Raw genomic sequence first — 21463 nt, forward strand, 5'->3', positions numbered from 1 at the left:
TCCACTCCATGAACATGTTCTGACAGGGTACCAACGATGTCAATAACAACTACCATTGCAATTACACTGCTATTACTGGCTCCTGTTCCTCTAACTCCTTTAACACTAACATGCCATGGGGATTTATTGTGGTCCACCACTATTCTCCCTCTATAGAATTCTCAAGGTTCTAACTACTACTCAAATACAAAAGATTTCAGATATCTCCCCAAAGCTTTAGGCTCCATATCCAACTTCTACACAGATGACCCAAAAACTCACCTTAAGCTCAATATGCTGAAAACGAAACACACCATCTTTAGTATCTCCTTACTTCCTATAAAATCCAAGCCCCCTCCTTGATCTGGCTTCTCCCTATTATTTCTTCTTCTGCCTCATCCTCTGTCATCTGTATTCATCTTTCTGAATGCCTAATAAAATTACCACCTAATATTTATTGAAGGTTCATTACATGCCAGGGACTATTCTAAACACTTTATATGGTTAACTCATCCATCTTCACAACAATCCCATAAGGTAGATGCTACTATTTCCACTTTATACTGAGGAAAGTATCTTTCCTAAGCTACTAGTAGTGGAGTCGGCATACAAACCTATATCCTGTGCTCCTTACCTTTATATATGTAATTTCTCATAAATGCCTACACATACCAAGCACTGTCCTGGGTATTCAAGGTGAATGGGTCCAACAAGGCCTATGCCCTCATGGGACTTACCGTCTAGTAAGTAAACAGAAGAAACAAACAGCCTTATTATAAGATAATTTAAAAGTGCCAGGACTTTATGACAGAAAATTCACAGAGGTGGATGTACTTAACAGTGATAAAAGAAAAGCCTCTTTGAAAAAATGACTTTTTTTAAGGTTTTATTTATTTATTCATGAGAGACCAGAGAGAGGCAGAGACCTAGGCAGAGGGAGAAGCTCCTCACAGGGAGCCTGATGTGGGACTTGATCCCCGAACTAGGATCATGCCCTGAGCCAAAGGCAGACGCTCAACTGCTGAGCTACTCAGGTGTCCCTGAAAAAATGACTTTTAAGGAGCAACCTCATAGATGAGAAGGTACCAACCATAAAAACAGGAGGGAAATATCCAGAAGAGTACTGAGTCCATTGAAAGCACAAAGATGGTGTGATAGGTTAAACTATGTTCCCCCAAAATTCTTATGTTGAAGCCCTGACTCCAGTGTAACTGTATTTGGGGTTAGGGTCTTCTAAGATGTAATTAAGGTTAATAATGTGGGACTCTTAATTGGATAGGACTGGTGTCATTACAAGAAGAAGAGGAGATACCAGAGATCGATCAATAGAGATCAATTGATCGATTGATCCATCTCTCTCTCTCTTTCTCTCACCCTCTCATTACATGCACAGAGAGGAAAGGCCAGGGGAGGACACAGTAAGAAAGTACTCATCTACAAGCCAGGAAGAGGCTCACCAGAAAACAACCCTAATGGCACAATGATACTGACTTCTAGTCTCCAGAACGGTGAGAAAAAAAAGTTTCTGTTGTTTAAGCCACCAAGTTTGTGATATTTTGTTATGGCAGCCCTAGCAAACAAATACAAATCAGAAAGACTTAGTTTTTTTCCAGGAACTGCCAAAAACCAGTATGCTAGACTATAAAACAATGGAGATAATAATATGTCAAAAACTCTTAAGCCCAGAGATGGTAAATGAACCTAAAATGAGGTGATCACAAAAATAGTACCTGGTGCAAAAGTTTTAAGCTGGTTCATATTAGATTAGAAAATGTATGCTGTGGGTTTCTGTTCTCTCAGAACTGAAATCTTTCCCAAAACGTTAATAATACCCTACTGAAGAACAATGACTAATGGATATGTCTTGTTTACACAGGGGACTATGGAAAAAACATGACTTTTTATTTTTTTATTAAATTCTTACACCAGTAGGGGATCCCTGCATGGCTCAGCGGTTTAGCGCCTGTCTTTGGCCCAGGGCGCGATCCTGGAGTCCCGGGATCAAGTCCTACGTCAGGCTCCTGGCATGGAGCCTGCTTCTCCCTCCTCCTGGGTCTCTGCTCCTCTCTCTCTCTCTCTCTCTCTCTCTCTCTCTACGTCTATCATGAATAAATAAATCTTTAAAAAAAAAATTCTTACACAAGTAAAGATAGTTCTGAGGGAACTATGGTTGAAATAATAAATATGTGTTGTGCTCACGTGCAAGGACTGGTGGTGGATATTCTAGAGCATGACCAAATGAACCAGATACCATTCCTAGGCCTCAGAGTCACAGCAAGGTAGATATGACACCACATTTCATCAAATCAAAGGTACCTAGTTGTGATGAGGTGTGTCACTTTATGCACAGCCAAGCAAGGAAAGCTGCCAAGTAAATTATGACATTAAACTGTAAAAATATCTCTTAATTTTAGGACTGTTCAAATGTGGGGGTTAAAGGGAAAAGACATACATCTTAAATAAATGAAAAAGAATATGAAGGTAGCTAAATGCAAATAATAGAAGTCATATAAAGGAGTCCACAGAAGGAATGAGTTGTTTCATGCAGAAGATAGTACTTAAGCCAAATCTTGAAGAATGGATAGAAGTAGGAAGAGCAGAGATTCACAAAGGAATACTTTTAGCAAGAGTAAACTGCAAGAGGTAAAGCATAGCAACAATAAAGTGAGGAACAGCAAGAGAGAAATAGTTAAAGAAAAAACACTGTTGAAAAGTTAGGACAATGGTTAGAAAAACCTTGAATACAGCTAGGTTAAAGAGGCTGAAATTTATTGTATATCCTTGGGGAATGGTTCTCAAATACTTTTCTTTTTTTACCCCAATATACTTTGGGGCTATGATACACATAAAAAATAAGACTACTCTGCTAGTGATTATAGGAGATGCAAAATAATCAATTCTTGATTGATTGATTAATCAATGCAAAAGCAATCAATTCTTCTGAGAGTAAAATTAGGAAAAGCTGTCCAGAAAATTCTAACTTCTACCCCTACCTCACCTTGAAAATCACTCCTTTCTACACATTTAAAATTAAAACAAAACAAAAAAATACAGAAAAATTTGAGTACCCAAAATAATTCAAATTACATTTCAGGAAAGGTAACCCAGGAGAACTGTGTAAAAATGAATAAGTATTGGAATAAAGATTAAGAATTAAGAATCTACATTAAAAGCTGATCTTCCAGGAAGAAGTTAAATAAATTCATATTAGACTAGTGATAATGGGGAAAATGTATGATGCAAGTGTTACAAGAAACAGGAAAAATAAAGGAAAAAGTTTAAAATACAACATATAAGCTCAAACAAGGACAAGCGCATTCTAAAATAGTGGTGGTCACTCAGGTGATGTCTAAAAGGCAATCCGATAGTAGAAAAAGTGGAATTTAGGTCTGCAAAAAGTTGTGAATATCACCTAAAGAGTTACTGAAGCCATAATATGGATAAAGCTGCAAAAAAGAGGGCAAGAGAAGGTATTGCAAAGACAAAATTTTGAAGTAAATGTATTAAAGCATGTAATAGCTTTATTACAAATAACTATCTTCATATTTTATAGTAATCTCATGCTGATAATCATCATTGCTAATTTTAATACTGTAAATATATAAACAAAAAAGCAAAGCTATAGTGAATATTAAAAACATGCTAGGATCATACAAAACAATTTAAAAAGGGAATATTTTATTAATTTCTAATCTAGTGTTATAGTCATTTAGAGATGGCATGTGTGTGTGCGCACACGTGAGTGAGAGAAAACTTAGTTAAAAAGCAATAGTCCACACCTCTAAAAACAGAACCTGAGAACAACCAAGATGGCATAAATTACAGGGGGAATTAGTGTTTAAATTCCTAGATGGCTTTATTATAAACACTCAGTTATCCAGTTCAATCTATGAAAAACTGCAGTTACATAATAATATTGAATTGTTTTTTCCTTTAAAAAAAACTTTTTGAAGACAGTAAAAATATTTAAGAACAGTATTTTTAAAACAGGTACTTTTCAGGCATTTTTTCAAGTATTTTTAAAACATAAAAGCAATATGATCTTTGTACGTGAAAACATATGGCTTCAAGTCACACATGGATAAGAAAGAAGAAAATCTCTAATTCTCTGGAATTAGTGCTAAAATGCGTTGTAGGTTTACTAAGCAACTTTATCCATTTTGGCTGAAATACCTTTTGACAAACTTCCTGCAGGAATGGGAGCATGAGGCTTGGAGCAAAGGAAAAGAAATGGAAGAGGGAATGTTCTATTGGGAAACCAATAGAACAAAAAAAGAGGCAAAAAAAGTAGAGGAGAGGTGACCTGGGTGTAGAACAACTAACAGAATGAAGATGTTAAGAATCATCATATTGCCCCACAACAGATTTATTGAGCAAAGAGAATGATGGGACTTTTTTGCTGGAAGTTGGGCATGATTGAAGAGTCTTGAAAATCCTACACGTTCATCTACTTGTACTATCATGCAGGCATTTTTCTCAAAACGCTTGCATAAGTCAGAAGAATCTAATACGGAAAATGCAGGCCGCTTGTCAGCCAAAGCAACCAGCCCATAATCTGCAATCTGTCCAAATGATCAGACAAACTGAGATAGCCAATAGCCAAGTGCCTACTAATAGCTTATTCATAAATGTTCTTGTGCTATTTCTTAACTACTTTTACATGAGCGGATTCCCTCAAAGGGAAAAAAAGTCCAAGTGATTTTCTAAAACTACATGCCATCCAACAACACTACAGTTAAACTTACATATGGCCAGGAAAGTTTTGAAAAACGTGAAATACCTCAGTCTGACCTTCATGGGCACTGGTCTCATGAGTGACTCGAATAGCCTGTAACAAGAACACAAGATGTCAATAGGAAAAAATGACTATATCCAGATTTTTAAAAGAAAACAACAGTGCTAAATTTTAACACTGAAAGCTTTGTTAAGAAATAACAAGTTGGAAGAAATTTAGGAACAGTTTAATATTAAATACTTAAGAATGATTTCTGAGTAACCAAATGAATGGTAGTGTCCAACCCACAAATCCCTACAGACTGAAGCAACTGAATATCTAATTATTTGTAATTTCCAGATGTCAAGTGGGAGTCATTTAAATTACTTGTTAGAACTAACGTTAAACACTTTATTCAACTGGGACTGGAATAAAGTAAGCATCTCACAGATTGAGACTGAAAAAGCTTATCTCATCTGTTTCTCCAGGTTACATGCTCCTCTGCAGCTCTGGCTGTAGTTTTGCTTAATCATGCAGCTTCAGTCAGCACTTTAAAAACGTGGAGCAAAAAGCATGCATTTATCAGAAGCTAGAGATTTTAGTTTTCTGAACTTAAAAAAAAAATGCCCTTAAAATACCCACAATTAGCAAAGATGAAGAAAATGGGCAAAAGTAGTAAACTTCTGGTGAAAGTACCTTTATGAATGGCAATTTGGCAATAAGTATCAAAGCCTTAAAAACATGCAAACTGGTTGATCCAGCAATTTCTGTTCTAGGAATTTATGTATTTCAACAGAACTATACACATAAGTATATATAATTAAGGATATTTGCAAAGATTTAGCTACTATAGTATACCTTATAGTATTTTTTTTAAATAGTGAATAAAGGGGAAAAACATTAAATTTCCAACAATAATTTATTGGTAAAATAAAATACTGTACAATGGAAAGCTATGCAGCCATTAAATGATGATGTCAAATATATACTTACTGGTATGTAATACGTTTGTGATAAGTTAAGTGAAAAAAGCAAGTTATAAAACAGTATTACAGTGTGATCAAACTTTTGTTGTAAAAAATTGTGTACATACATAATACTCCCTATAAAAATATTAATAATGATGGCTACCTCTCATTAGTGGGATTACTCTTATGTTGTTTATTTTACTTTTGTGTAAAATAAAGATGTTTCATGAAATCTGCAAGTTTTTTAAGAAAAAACAATTTAAGATAATCACCGTTTATAAGAATGCTAAAACAACATAATCAAATCAATGAATTTATTGAGTACAAACTCTAAGGCTTTTCTAGCCAAATAATCTGTATGCTACACCACTTCTAATTTCAAAGAATTTACCATCTACTTAATAGTGTTACTAAAAGGTAAAAAGACTTTTCCTTTTGAAAAAGGAAAATAGATCACAAAACCAGTGAAATTTAAATGCCGCTCTAAAACAATTCTATGAAATGGTACCATCGTTTAAAAGTAGACTATGTGGCCTGTGTCTTCACACATGCAAAAACATTACTAAGAGGATAAAAGAGCTTAATTATGGTCTGGCATCTACCTTTAAACCTTTGTTTTTTCCACTAAACTTCAGCCTGTTCCAAATTCCCAGTGAAAGACACATAGGGTATTGGCAGGCATATATTTATAATAGGGAGGGAACGGTAAGCTAGAATCAATCATAAAATATTTTTTTTAATTTGTAAATAAAACTTTTTTTCCTCTCATTCAGCTCTGGATATAAAAAAGAAGTGGCAATTTATCAACACTTCTGAAATGGATATTTCAAGTAATGTTACGTGAAGTACAAAAGATCTTTTTTTAATAGACACAAAATCTGCAACTGCTGAGAACTACAGTTTTAAGACAAACCCCCAAAAAGAATCTACAATCCCACAAAACTTTGCCCATAAATGAGATCAAGACAGAAAGAAGGTACCGACGTCATAGTTCTCTAGGTATCTGGCTCGTTCTTCAGGGCTCATTGACACAGATTCCTCCAGGAATTTTTTCAAGGTTGATCCAGATTCTGAGAATATTTAAGATAAAATTGAGAAGGTTTGCTATCTCAAAGAAACTAATACATGAAAAGACTAGAAGCATGCTAACTTTTTCAGGTAAAAACCCCTTCACTGGTAAGTTGGGAATTTAAGAAAACTGAGATAAATGATAGGCTTTGTTAAACCTGTTTATCAATAATATAACAGAATGGGAAAGATTAGTATTTCTTCTATGCTATATACACTCCCATTAAAGAAAGAAGAGAGGAAAATGTTTCATTTAATACTTTAAAAGAAAGAACTACAGCTCCACCTACTGCTCAATAAGTTAACTTCTAACTTAAGGGGGGTGTAGGGGGCAAGCAGTAATACAAAATTATTTACCGAAGTGCATCTTGTCTTTATTGTTGGCAATAGCATGGATCAGTCCAATTGTTCCACAGGCATTGCTGATTGTTTGCTTCATGAAATATACTGATGATGTAACATCTTGTCCCTGAGATTTTATTTTTTCCTCCTCCTCTGTTCTGAATACTTCATACTATTAAAAAAAAGTCAATAATAATCTACATAGGAATATAATGCATTATAAAGTACTCAAACATAAAACTGGGAAACTTCTAAATATCCATCAGCAGTGATTTTGTTAACATACTGTGACATGTCTTAATGGAAATACTATAAAGCACTTAAAAAAAGTATGAAGTCTGACTCAGAAATTTGTCCGTGATTTTTTTTTAAATTTTTTTTTTATTATTTATTTATGATAGTCATAGAGAGAGAGAGAGAGAGAGAGAGAGAGGCAGAGACACAGGCAGAGGGAGAAGCAGGCTCCATGCACCGGGAGCCCGATGTGGGATTCGATCCCAGGTCTCCAGGATCGCGCCCTGGGCCAAAGGCAGGTGCCGAACCACTGCACCACCCAGGGATCCCTTGTCCGTGATTATACAGTGGTTCTAGGTCAATATAATTAATATGATTCTCATTTATGTTTTTAAAATATCTACTTTATAGGGGCACGTAGTGGCTCAGTCAGTTAAGCCTCTGACTCTTGATTTTGGCTCAGGTCATATCTCAAGGTTGGTGAGATAGAGCCCCATGTGAGACCCTGCATTGGGCATGAAGCCTGGTTAAGATTCTCTATCTCCTTCTGCCCCTCCCCCATCTGTTCATGTGCACATAAGCGTGCACACAAGCTCACTTGCACGCAGGCACACTCCATGTCTCAAAAAAAAAAAAAAAAAAAAAACATTTATGGGGCACCTGGGTAGCTTAACCTGTTAAGCATATGCCTTCAGCTCAGGTCATGATCCTGGAGTCCTAGGACCAATGCCCTAGTTAGGCTCTCTGCTCAATGGTGAGCCTGCTTCTCTTTCTCCCTCTCCCTCTGCCCCTGCCCCTCCCCACCCCATGCTCTCTTGCTCTCTAAGGAATAAATAAAATCTTTAAATGTTTTTTGATTTAAAAAAATGTTTAAAATATCTACTTCATATATGCGTTGAAAATTTTAAAAGGGTATACAAAAACTTAACAGGTTATCTCTGGGACATGAGATCATGGGAGGATTTTTATCTCTTTTTACAATGAAATCCTCTATTTTTTATATTTCTATATTGTTAAATCATACTGTATTAACAAAATTCATATGATATAAGCATATTATTTCATAACAAATATTCACTATTATCTACAATAACTGATTATAAAGACAATACGGTGTAATAATAAATGTCAGAAATGTGGGCTCTACACTTGACCGCTGAGCCCACGTCTTGACTTTGTCATTATTTCCTGTCATTATTATTTGATAAGTCTCGTTTTCCTAATTGTAAAAAGAGGCTAAAAATAATAGAGAGGTTAAAAAATGAGGGAGGAGTGGGTGGTGGGAGAGGATAGAAAGATTATTTTATTGTTTTGTTCTATAATTTCAGATTTCAATAGAGTAGGACATCTGCAAAACTACAGCCTGTAGGCCAAATCTGGCCCATTGCCTGTTCTCATAAGAAAAGTTTTAGTTTTGTATTGTTTATGGCTGTTTTCACACTAAAAAGCAAAGTAGAATAGTTTTTTGTTTGTTTGTTTGTTTGTTTTTTAAGTAGAATAGTTTTAAGAGAGACTCTATAGGCCCACAAAGTTGAAAACCTTTATTATCTGGTCCTCTCCAGAAAATGTCGTCTGATCCTTGCAATTAAGGAAACAAATGATGTCTGCAGTTAACTCATAATTAAGAAACTGCTTCTTACAACAAGTGTTTATATGCCTTAAATAATAATTTTTATGAATGTGCTTCTAAGTCAAATTTTTAAGTTACATTTTCAGAATAAATTCTGTATGACTAATTCATTAATGTAAGTTTAATTGATAAAAACTGGAAAAGGTTCAATATATTAACCTTACACTGAAATGTTTATATGGTCATACAGTTTAATTTTCTGCTGTTGTTTAATATCAATGTTCCTTGTTAAAGGAAAATAAGATTGGTAACTTCTCAAGATTTAAGGTTTAAGCAGAAAAATCCTAAAATGAGACATAGCAAGTATAGGGGAAAAAAAAGAAAAGTTATCAATAGTAGACTGAAATGAAAACACATGGTCAAGATATACAAAAATATTAGAAATAAATGTATAGCCTCTTCACTTGCAATTCATTGGTTAGTAAACATATACTTAAGCCCACACTTAAAACACCAAAATTACCTTTATATAAAGAGTTATGAGGTATCCATGACAGTCCTTTTGGTATTAGCATGATTAAGCCATTTGCAACTACATAATCAATTTCTAAATTAGAACATAGAAGCCTGATGGGATGCCCAGGTGGATCAGTCAGTTGGGTGTCTATCTTCAGCTCAGGTCATGTTCCCAGGGTCCTGCGATTGAACCCTCCATTGGGATCCCTGCTCATTGGGGAGTCTGCTTCTCTCTCTCCCCCCTTGTGCCCCTCTCCCCTTCTTGTACTCACTCTCTCTCTCTCACCCTCAAATAAATAGAATAAAAAAAATAGAGGCCTAAAATACTCTGTATCTCCTAAAATATTCTCTAGATACCTTTTGAGTGACTTTAATATGTCACTTATGAACTGAAATAGGAATATAAAAAGTTATAAAGACAACCAAAACTGGCAGATGCCATTATATTTTCCACTTTAATATGTTAGAATTGTGTTCTTTCTAGCAATAGAGAGAATGAGCTTTTCAGTACTGGAGATCCACTAAATGAAGAGTCCTATTGATAAGAACAACATGCTTTTTTTAAAATACTGATGACCCAATAAATGAAGACCAAATCCAATTTATTCTTTAATTCTAAAAAGTGAATAAAAAAATAAAAATAAATTTTTTTAAAAAGTAGGTCATAAATCTCAATGTTTCAGGAAATTTCCAATTCAGACCAAAAACTCACATTTGTCACACCAACTAAGAAATCCTGAGCTTTAAGCAAATTTTTTTTTCTTTTTTTTCTTGTTATTGTTCCTTACAATTGGGGTCCTGGGGGGCAGCCCAGGTGGCTCAGCGGTTTAACGCCATCTTCAGCCGAGGGCCTGATCCTGGAGACCCAGGATCGAGTCCCATGTCAGGCTCCCTTGCATGAAGCCTGCTTCTCCCTCTGCCGGTGTCTCTGCCTCTCTCTCTGCCTCTCTCTCCCTCTCTCTCTCTCTCTGTCTGTTTCTCATGAATAAATAAAATCTTAAAAAAAGAAAAACAACTGGGGTCCTGGGATAGCTATTTATTGGCTTACTTTAGTAATAAAAAAATAATAATAATACTGGACAAAAGGAGAGTAAACTTAAGTGTCCTAACTCCTCAAATTTCAGAATAATTACAACCTCACCATTAAAAAGTTTAGTATAATAATGGATAATCAATAAGAAATTTCTAACTCTGAACTTCTATGTTATAAACAGCAAGTATGAATAAATATCCCTTCCTTGATTAAATAATTTGTTTTGGGGACACCTGGGTGGTTCAGCAGTTGGGCGCCTGCCTTCGGCTCAAGTCATGATCCTGGGATCCAGGATCGAGTCCCGCATCGGGCTTCCTGCATGGAGCCTGCTTCTCCCTCTGCCTGTGTATCTGCCTCTCTCTCTCTCTCTCTCTCTCTGTCTCTCATAAATAAACAAATAAATCTTTAAAAAAAAAAACACAACTATTTGTTTTGTAGAATATTAAGTAGAAAAGACAAATATTTCAGTATTTTTTATTCATATTGAACTGAGGCTAATTAGTTGTGACATAAAGAAAATTATCCAGAATTTTCTAGGACTGAACAAACCCTGATTCTTATTTTTCTATGGGACTTGGCTCCATTTATTCCTGAAAAATAAGATGAGCTGAGTATGGTCACCAAGTTGTCAACACATCACTTCTCCCACATCTTTCCAAACATTATTTCTTCATTTTTCACAACTATTGACTGTATCCTGTTGTTTCTAAATTTAAAAATAAAAGGAAGATATGGACTCAAAAGCTGTTTTAAAGTGAACTTAAAAGTTCTGGCTTCATAATGCATATATCTACATGACATTCTAGAAGAAAGGCCTGAAATATGGAGATTTGAAATTAAATACAGAACTATAAGAACAGCTAATTATAATCCTCAGCACATCCTAATTAAGCTAAATTTCAACTTAATATATCTGCCAATTAAGCTATATTTCAACTTAATGATTTCCACACATACTGAGTTTATTCTGTAAATGTAACCCCTGTCATTAGTTACACTTACCTCCTTAAAGATTTCTTTTTACATATATATTGGATACAATTACGTATTTTATATACTAAAATTGTGAATATTCTTTATACCTTCTCTAAGGCAGATTTAGGATTACTGTAGTACTTAATATTTCTAAAGTATATACATCAAAATGTGATTAAATGCAATATCCAAAACACACTGAGGCAAAGTAATCATATTTTATAAAAGAAGAGACAAAAAAAAAAAAAAAAAAAAGGAGACATCCAAAAATGGCAGTACTTGGCACTACACCCAAGTTGTTTTTTGGGTTTTTTTAAGATTTTATTTTTTATTCATGAGAGACACACAGAGAGAGGAAGAGCAAAGGCAGATGCCAGGACCCCGTGATCCTGCCTTGAGCCAAAGGCAGACGCTCAACCACTGAGCCACCCAGATGCCCCTGTACTACCCAAGTTTAAAAATCTAACTCAGGGCTTTATTGTCAATCTATAAATCAAAATCTAAATAACATTTCTTTAACTAAACTAGGTTTTTAAGATATCTTTTAGATTTCCTCATTTTATGCAAGAAGGGGGTCATTTGTTCTTAAAGAATAGCATGTTTTTAATTCAACATTGAAAAAGAACATTATATTTACCAGAAACTTTATTATCGCAATTAACAATTACCTTTTCTGTAATAGGGAAGAGAAGTAACACTGCACACACTGGTCTTGGTACCATGCTAAGGAGTTCAGGATCCATTCCATATACATCGACAAACTGCCAGTTAGGATGTAGACCTAATTGTTTGAGAAACTGGTAAAAGTTGAAAACAAACAAACAAAAATGGTAGTGTTAACAGGGAAATAATGAACATGAATTACTGCATATCTAATAAATAAAAGCAAATGAAAGGGACAATTATTAGTGAGGTTTGGTAAGAATGAAGTAAAGCAGGTTTTCCATGAATATGGTGGAAAGAGACAGCTATATATTTATATCAATTAACATCAACAATTTATAATATATTAAGCAAATTTCCTTTTTAAAAATCCATTCCTTTGAGATTGAACATAATAAACCAGGGCTTCCCCAAACACATATAAATTAGCTTGCTTGATATGTTAAACTCATTTCCAGTACATGATTTTTAAAAAGATGTATTTAAGTTCTAGCAAATAAAGAATTAGGTGATCAACACAGTTTATCCTACTTACCAAAGATGATGCTTGAGGTTTAAAGATAGGCAGATTATCACAAATTATATCAATAAGCAAAAAGTACCTATAGCAAAAAAGTCCAGTGATTGTATGGACGCAGAAAATGCTTGATATAACAAGAAAACTACTTCCTGATCTCTAATACTTAATGAAACCTACTCAACATCACTGACTCTCATACTTAACAAAACAACTGTAGCAAAAGATTAGTGGTTTTTTAAACTCTTAAGATTTCATAGGAAAATAAAATGTCAGACCCTAATCCATTGCAGACAGAAAAAATGAGAATGATGTCAATTTCACAATAAAGTCTTAATAAATGTTTGGGTTGAATGAAGCTGTTGATTTACAAAAGTACACCATCACAAAATAATGTTTAGATGACAGAAAAAAAGGAGCAGAGGAGGAAAAAATCATATTGAAAATGTATCATGGGGTGCTTGGGTGGCTAAGTTGGTTAAGCGTCCAACTCTTCTTTTCAGCTTAGGTCATGATCTCAGGGATGTGAGACTGAGCCCCATATCTGGCTACCCGCTGGGCATGGAGCCTGCTTAGGATACTCTCTGTCTCTCCCTCTCCTTCTGCTCCCACCCTTCTCTCTCAGGAATGTGCACTCTCTCTCTTTCTCTTTCTTTAATTAAAAAAAAAAAAAAAAAAGACTATAAGTTATCTATTGGTCTAACATTATCTGAAACTTGAAAATAAGACAGTGCCTTGGTTCCTTCTCTCTAAAAAATGATCATATGTACTTGGACCATCAATAGAGATCTTGCAAAACTAATAGAAACCATGCCATGTTAAATAAACAGTGATATTCATCTCATATAGTCAAGTTCTGTAAGAAAAGACCTTCCTAATTAAATAGCTAGTCCCCATATCTCCATACTTCTCTGCCTGGCAAAGAAACTCTAATTAATGTTATTATGGTTGGTCAAAAATAAGGACCTAGATTTATGTAATAAGAAATATACTGAATTTAAAAACTTCTCTTGGCAGAATGTGTTCAACATCTATTAAGTTAATCAAGCCACACGCTCTCCAACAGTCTGGGGCCACAGAAATCAATGGACTCCTCTGTATTATACCTATTCTTCATCTAATTCCCCTCATCTAAAGGGTCCAAACTTTAGTAAAGTTTACCGAAGTACTCCAAACTACTTCTCTCTCCATTCTCCATTTTCTCCAAAATTCTTACTTAATGCCCTTCTCAATATTCAATTTTATTTAGAAACCAAAAAGAATTAAAATTGACCAAGGGAAGGAACTGTGTCTTATTCATTTTTTAAATCCCATTGCCTTGCACTGTACCTGGCTAAACCCGACACTCAAGTTATACTTGTTGAACTGAAGATTACATTCCTATTTTAATAAATATAATCTTGCCATCTGTAGGTCTATGTATGTCCATTAAGCTATGGACATATATTTAAAATATATTCATTTTTATTTGTGTCATGTTAAGTAGACAGGAAAGATATGTTTGGCCCCTAATCTAAAACCGGACATTCATTTAATCAACTCAGAATACTACCTGCCCAGCCTATGGCCATTCCATCCTGAGCACATGCTGATCTTGTCTGATCTCAGAAGCTAAGCAGGGTCGAGCCTGATTAGTACTTGGATGGGAGACTACTACCTGCCCAGGATTTGGAGCTCTAAAGGAAAGAATCATGAATCTAGATAAGAGGATTTTAATTTATTTGTTAATTTTGTATATCCCAAAAAGTCATACTGTCATAAAATTATAAAACAAGATGGTACACATAACAGAGTAATTTCACAGCTGTGCCACAAAAGCAAGTAAACATTTTACTGACAGTCTGGATAAAACTGGCAAATTACTGTGAAGTAGAGGGCCTTTGTTGTAAACTAACTCCGTGTCAGCCAAAGCCTTTCAGTATGAAAAGTACCAAGATCAAAGGCACCAACTGTAGTGAGCTGATAAGGAAAAAAATGAGGAAAGCATGACTAAATTAACATAAAAATGGGTAAACTTTAAGTGGAATCACATTTTCTAACTTTTTACTCATATTGCTAATCAAATGAGCTTGATAAAAAAAAAATTCAGTCAATATCTATCAAGTACATTAGTTACATCCTCTGACTCCAGAATGCTGTAGACTCACGCGGGAAGTCATCATAGGAACAAAAAGAACAAAAGCAGCTATTAATAGTAACTACCTCTGGGAAGTGGAGAAAGGGTGAGGAAGAAGGTCATCAACTTTTACCTCTCACTTTTTCTTTTTTAAATCATGAAGCTGTCCTATGTTGATCATTAAAACAAAAACAAAAACCTTTGTTTAAAATTATCCTATGAAAATAGAGAAAGATTGGATGGAAATTCTCTAAAATATTGACTGCAGTTAGCTTGAGTAGTGTACTCAACTTTTTCATTTTCCAGTTTTAAAAAAATGTGTTATTTTTACAACAGTTATATATAGTTTGTAAGTTACAAAAAATCTATAGAACTGATACACATATGTATTTTAGTTAAATTTACAAAACTGGGAGAAAACTCAAAGTAACAATCTTAAAACTATTCCAAAAAAATCTCTCCAAACTACCCACAGAGTATTCTATATATGCATTTGCAAAGCCATCTCAACACAATTAGAACCATCCAGTTTGTATCAAGCAGGATAAACAGACTTATAACCTCTAATTCCAGTCTTTTGGCTTTTCTAAACATTGGATAATAAAATAACAAAATTTTGATTAGCCCACTAAATGTTCACAATGCCACTAAAATTTTAGCCAATCAAGAAAAATGAGTAAATTAGTATATGTGCCTTTAGGGGCACTTGGGTGGCTCAGTCGGTTAAGTGTCCGACTTCAGCTCAGGTCAGAATCTCAAGGTCCTGGGATGGAGCTCTGTGTCTCCATCCTTCATACTCATGGGAAGTCTGCCCGTCCCTCTTCCATGTCCCGTCCCCTGCTCATTCTCTCTAATAAATAAAATCTTTAAAAAAAAAAAAAAAGGAATATGTATCCATGAAAGATCCTTAGGCAGCTTTTTTTTGATAGTCCAATGATGAATTTTTCTACCAAATAAACAAATTTAAGATTATTCGTAAAAAATTTTTAAAACTATCATGTATCAGAAACATGCTAAAAGATTTAATATACTTCACCTTTATTGCAACTGGCAAGATAGCTTTTATTATATCCTTTTACCAGTGAGAAAATGGGAGTCTGGGAGTTTACATGATTTTTCAAGCTCACACTGTTAGAACCCACATGCAAAGGTCCAGGATGCTCTCGTCCCTTTTTAGTTTTCAGGCCTCATTTTTCACTGTCTGAAGTCTCTTTTTTTGTACCTTGTTTTCTAACTTTAGCTACAATGAACTCTTCCCCTTCTCAAAGGGTCTATAACCACCTCTTCCTTCCAGGTTTTTGCACTGAAACTAGACTTCTGTACCTGAAAAACTTTTGCCCTCTGCCCCTAGTTTATAATGAATCCCTCCTTCTTTAGATAATATTCAAGTAACAAAAACTCTGATTTTATAAATTTAAGAAAATAGAAAAATAAGATTTTCCTTTCAAATTTGTTCTAAAGCCACTTTCTCTGGTCTTTAATGCCCTGCTTAGGGCAGCAATAGACTCCTCCTTATTACTACTTTGTTAATGATTTAGATTATAACAGAAATTATACTTAAATTTAGTACTTGCTTGATATTACTACCAATAAACATATATTGGTAGTAATCGCTAAATGCAGAAGTTGATCCCTGGGTGGCGCAGCGGTTTGGCGCCTGCCTTTGGCCCGGGGCGTGATCCTGGAGACCCGGGATCGAATCCCACATCAGGCTCCCGGTGCATGGAGCCTGCTTCTCCCTCCGCCTGTGTCTCTGCGCCTCTCTCTCTCTCTCTCTGTGACTATCATAAATAAAAATTAAAAAAAAAAAAAAAAAAGTTGAAGCATAGTAGTTAAATAAGAATAATTTAAAAAAAAAAAAAAAATGGGATCCCTGGGTGGCGCAGCGGTTTGGCGCCTGCCTTTGGCCTGGGGCGCGATCCTGGAGACCCGGGATCGAATCCCACGTCGGGCTCCCGGTGCATGGAGCCTGCTTCTCCCTCTGCCTGTGTCTCTGCCTCTCTGTCTCTCTCTGTGTGACTATCATAAATTAAAAAAAAAAAAAAAGAATAATTTTTTCTATCACGTAAATGATTTTATTCCAGGTAAGTCTTACCTGCAACGTGGCAAAAAAATGTTCTTAGAAGGTATTGACAGCATATTAGTCAATAAGAAAAATCATTGTTTATCACATCTAAGGAGACACATGGTTACTAATTAATGTCTGACAATAATGATCTCCATATAGTCAATATGAGTCAATCATTCTTCTACAAACTAGGTATCATTAGAACATAAAACAGTATTTGCTCAAACTAAGAGTACAATAAAAACACACGCAACTATCAAACTGTAACAAGTAAAAAGCCTAAGAGTCCATTAAGATGAGGAAATAGTGTGGGGATGGATACTATTGGGGTTTATCTATGGTTTAATTTATTAATTCTCCAAATTCTAAGTCAGTTTTTAAATTTCTATTCATTTTCTACCCTCAGTTTTGTCACTAATACAGAGAATAAAAAAACCACAAAAATTTTGGTTAAAACTAATCATCACTTCCTAGATATTTGCCCATTCTCCTCTAAAAGCATATCACTTCTTTAATAAATTTAAAACAAACTGAACCATGCCACAGCAAGCCAGAAATAGTGTAGAATCATACACTAAATAATATCTTTTCCCTGTTTGTGTCACCTCAGAATGGCCTCCTGTCACCATTCAACCTATTATGTTTCTCCTGATGATCTCGATCACAGTACCCTATTAATTTTTTCCACTGCACTTGAAACAATTGCTAATTGTTTCCTTACTTGTTTATTGTCTATCATCCCACTGAAATGAAACCAGAAAACCATGAATATTTTAATCACTAAAGAATAACCAGCTCCTTCTCTGATACCTGACGTTAAAAAGGTACTCCACAAATATTATTTGATGTAAGTACTTTAGTTTATAGTGAATGTGTTTTATAGTCTATTAAGATTACCTAGGAACAAAGTCCAATAGCAGCTGGATCACATCACAGTTAAATAAGCTTATATTGTTAAAAAATAACAATATCACCTAAAAAAAACAGTTTTGTTCATTAGTCTGTTGATATGGTTAATAACACTGATTGACCTTTGAATGAACCAGCTTAGCAATACCTGCAGAAACTTCTTAGTCATGAAATAGTACCTTTTCTACACATTGCTACATTCTCTTTGCTAATATTTTGTTGAAAATTTTTAGATGCCATGAGAGACACTGTCTGTATTATTCATATTATGGCTTGCCTGGTAATGCTGGCCATTAAAATGAATTGGTAAGTGTCCTCCTCTTCTATGTTTATGTAGAACTGGTATTATTTCTTCCTTAAATAATCATCCCAAGAGATGCAGAGAAGTCATTTGAGAAAACTTAAACACTGATTCATGATAAAAACCCTCAGCAAACTAAGAAAAGGAGGAAGCTTCCTTATGTGAAAAAAAGCGTTTACTGAAACCTTACATTTAATATACCTAATAAAGAGCAAATGTTTTCTACCCAAGGTCTGGTAAAGATAAAGATGTCCTCCCTCTCCATTCTATTCAACTTTGTATTGGAGTTCCCAACCAGTGCCATAAGAAATAAGAAGCACACAGGCTGAAAAGGAAGAAATAAAAAACAGTCTATTCAGAGAATATGATGGTCTATATAGAAAATTCCAAAACATCTACAAAGAAGCCACCAGAATAAGTGAATTTAGCAAGGCAGGACACAAATCAACATATAAAAATCAACTGTACTTCTATACATACCAATGAACAATAAAAACTGAAATTTTAAAACAGCATCATTTACAATAGTACCAAAAATCATTAAATACGCAGGTGTAAATCTAACATGTGCAAGACCTAAATGCTGAAACTGTGTTTTGTACACTGCTGAATGAAATCAAAGAAGGCCCAAGTAAATGATGAGATATACCATCTTAATGGATTATAAGGCTCTATATTTTTATGATGTTAATTTTCCCCAAACTAAATCTATATATATTTAGACACACATCCACCATAAACATCACAATTTTTTTGTAGAACTTGACAAACTGACTGTAAAATCTATATGCCAAGGCAAAGTAACTAATAACCTGAAACAACTTCAAAAACGAACAAAGTGGGAGGATCCCTACCATTTGATTTCAAGGTTTACTACAAAACTACAGTAATCGAAACAGTGTGGTATTAGAAAAAGAACAGACACATAGATCAACGGAAAAGAAGAATCCAGATATATGGTAAATTGATTTTTCACGAAAGGTGTAAAAATAGATTTGGACTGAGTCTGAGAGAAATAGGCGTCTCTCTTAGGGCACGAAATCAGACATTGAAAATACGGACTTTTTTCAGCCTAAAGATTTTTTTTTTCTCTTTCTACAAAGGGGTCAAAATGTTTTAAGGGAAAAATGGACAGCAAATTTCAAAGGGTATAAACAAAAGAAAAGGGAAGTGTTTATGGACCGGGACTGCCACCTAAAGAGAAATATAAAAGATAAATGCTGATTTTAAGCTTTGTACATTTCTAGATTACTAAAGAGGCAAGAGTTCACAGTCATTTCGAAAATAAAATAAACTGTATAAGATGAAGGATTTGCTGTCAACATTAAAACATTTCTGGGATGCCTGGGAAGCTCAGTGGTTGAGCCTCTGCCTTTGGCTCAGGTAGTGATCCCAGGGTCCCAGGATCAAGTTATGCATCAGGCTCCCTACAGGAAGCCTGCTTCTCCCTCTGCCTATGTCTCTGCCTGTGTGTGTCTCCCATGAATAAATAAATAAATAAAAATCTTTTTAAAAAAAGAGACAAAAAAAAAAAAAAGAAATAGAGACATTTCTATTTTCTGTATGTAAAGAATTTTCTACAAGCTTTAAAAACTAAATATCAATTAAGTACCTGATGAATCATTATTCCTTGGTGATGAAAAAGATTATGGGGGCTTGAGGGGGAAGGGAAGTATATCATATGACAAAGTAAGAAGACAGTAAAAAGTCAGTGAGCTGTTGAGAATGACAAACAGGTTAAGACAAAATACACCTAAGCAGATCAAAAGTTTATACCTGGTAGCACTTATTGTTCTTTTAATCGAGTGGCTGGAAGATGTGCCCTTTTCCCTCCCCAAACTTGAACCTTCAACACCCAGAGGGGCTTTAAGAGTTTGTAGGTGGGGAAAAAATAAATAAAATAAAATAAAATAAAATAAAATATACAAAAATAAATAAATAAATAAAAGAAAAGAGTTTGTAGGTGAGCAAAGTATGGCGTGGGTCCCATTATACTGAGCTTTGTATGGTGTCAAAGCAACTGAATTCCAGCTTTAAGGGACTGGAAGAGAAAGGGGGCGTGGCGGGGAAGACCAGTGACTTGATGGAGCAAGAGAAGATGATTGGAAGATGATTTCATAGTGCAGGCGGTGGATGAAATTACAAGGACTGGGTGGGCGAGTTTACAAAGCTTGGAGTCAGGTAGTGTAGACGAATTAGTCACCCACAAGGTACAAAGGTTGGGAAATGATGGAATCGGCAGCAGCAGGAGGCAAAACCAAGAGGGGAGAGGTGCTGGGAAGGGCAGGGTCAAGGTGCCACAAGCCGCGGACCCGGAGACCCCAAGGAAAGGAGATGACGGGGCAACGGAAGCAAGAGGGGGGACCGGGACAGCCGGGAGCATCTCCAGGAGCCAGGTGGGAGGGATACGGCCGCAAAGGGAGCTCAGCACACCGGGTCTGAAGCAGGACCACAGGGGCCCTCACTGAATCTGGTTCCAGATTCCTAGTAGGCGCAGAGATGCAGGCGCGCAGGGAGGGCTCCGGGGTCCCGACGGCAGACGCCTCACTCACCTGGTTGGTGACCTGGAAACCAAACAGAGAACACAATTTACAGGGACAGACTGGTCTGGGCTCGCCGCGGCAAGCCCGCTGCCCTCACCCCTAACCCGCGGCCTCACGCCGAGGTCCGGGCCGCGCTCACCTCGGGATTGGCCTCCAGCGGCAGCCAGCGCTGACCCTCCATGGCCACCCCGCCCGGCCCCCGTCCAGGTCTGACAGCCGCCGCCGCCGCCGCCGCCGCTTCCGCCCCCGCGCGCCTTGACCTGGGACCGTCTAACCTCCGCCACCCCCCGGGGGGAGGACCGACGAACGAAGAAAAGCCTGGCACCTCTCTAGCTCCCTTCTCCCTCTCTGCGGAGACACACACACGTCTTACAAACGAACATACAATCGGAGAGGAGAAGAGGAGCCACCTCTCTACTGCAGAAGGGAAAGGAATCTGAATCCGCAGCCAGCTCCCCTCTCACTTGGACTGTTCCTCTCCGAGCCGGGCGCCCGCGCGCTGCGCCTGCGCCCTGCGCGGCCCTGGCGCCTCGTGTTCGCCGGCGCCCTCCCGTTCCTGCAGCTTCAGCTGGAGGCGCTAGGGGGCGTGCCACCGAGGCTAGTCCTGAGAGCCAGACACCGGATTGCCAGCCGCACAGCGGGAGTCCCGAAGGCCAGGGATGCCCGGGAGTCCTGTCCCAAAAGCTCATGTCGCATGCAGAGGTGATATGTAGGCCTTATCTGCTGTTGCACAGTTGCGAGGGGGAGGGGTGCTCTCCATATACCTATTCAGTTATGTCTGGAAAAAAAAAAATCAAGCCCCTATTATGAATCAGATTCTGTACTTACCCTAGAGAGGTGGACAGAATGAAAAATCACAATGAAGTATGATGCATATGTGACAGTGGTAGTTGCATGAGGTGTAGGACTGCAGAGAGGTGCGGCTAAAGTTGGGGGGGGGGTGTCCA

General features: G+C 36.5%; 1 protein-coding gene across 2 annotated transcripts in view; it reads right to left on the reverse strand.

The window, feature by feature from the left end:
* Positions 1 to 20800, reverse strand: part of UCHL3 (ubiquitin C-terminal hydrolase L3) — a 48608-nt gene extending 27808 nt beyond the window's left edge. The window contains exons 1-6 of one of the 2 annotated variants that reach the window (XM_041731361.1): positions 20656 to 20800; positions 20526 to 20537; positions 12068 to 12196; positions 7087 to 7243; positions 6646 to 6731; positions 4760 to 4807 (exon numbers count right to left, since the gene is read on the reverse strand). In XM_041731361.1, the coding sequence (XP_041587295.1) occupies positions 4760 to 4807; positions 6646 to 6731; positions 7087 to 7243; positions 12068 to 12196; positions 20526 to 20537; positions 20656 to 20697 (474 nt within the window). In that variant the 5' untranslated portion in view covers positions 20698 to 20800. Of the gene's footprint in view, positions 1 to 4759; positions 4808 to 6645; positions 6732 to 7086; positions 7244 to 12067; positions 12197 to 20406; positions 20538 to 20655 lie in introns of those variants that run through there. The other variant, XM_041731362.1, reaches the window with a different exon arrangement.
* Between the last annotated feature and the right edge of the window lie 663 nt (positions 20801 to 21463).

Source organism: Vulpes lagopus, chromosome 16 (genome assembly GCF_018345385.1).
Source record: "Vulpes lagopus strain Blue_001 chromosome 16, ASM1834538v1, whole genome shotgun sequence".
Taxonomy (NCBI): domain Eukaryota; kingdom Metazoa; phylum Chordata; class Mammalia; order Carnivora; family Canidae; genus Vulpes; species Vulpes lagopus.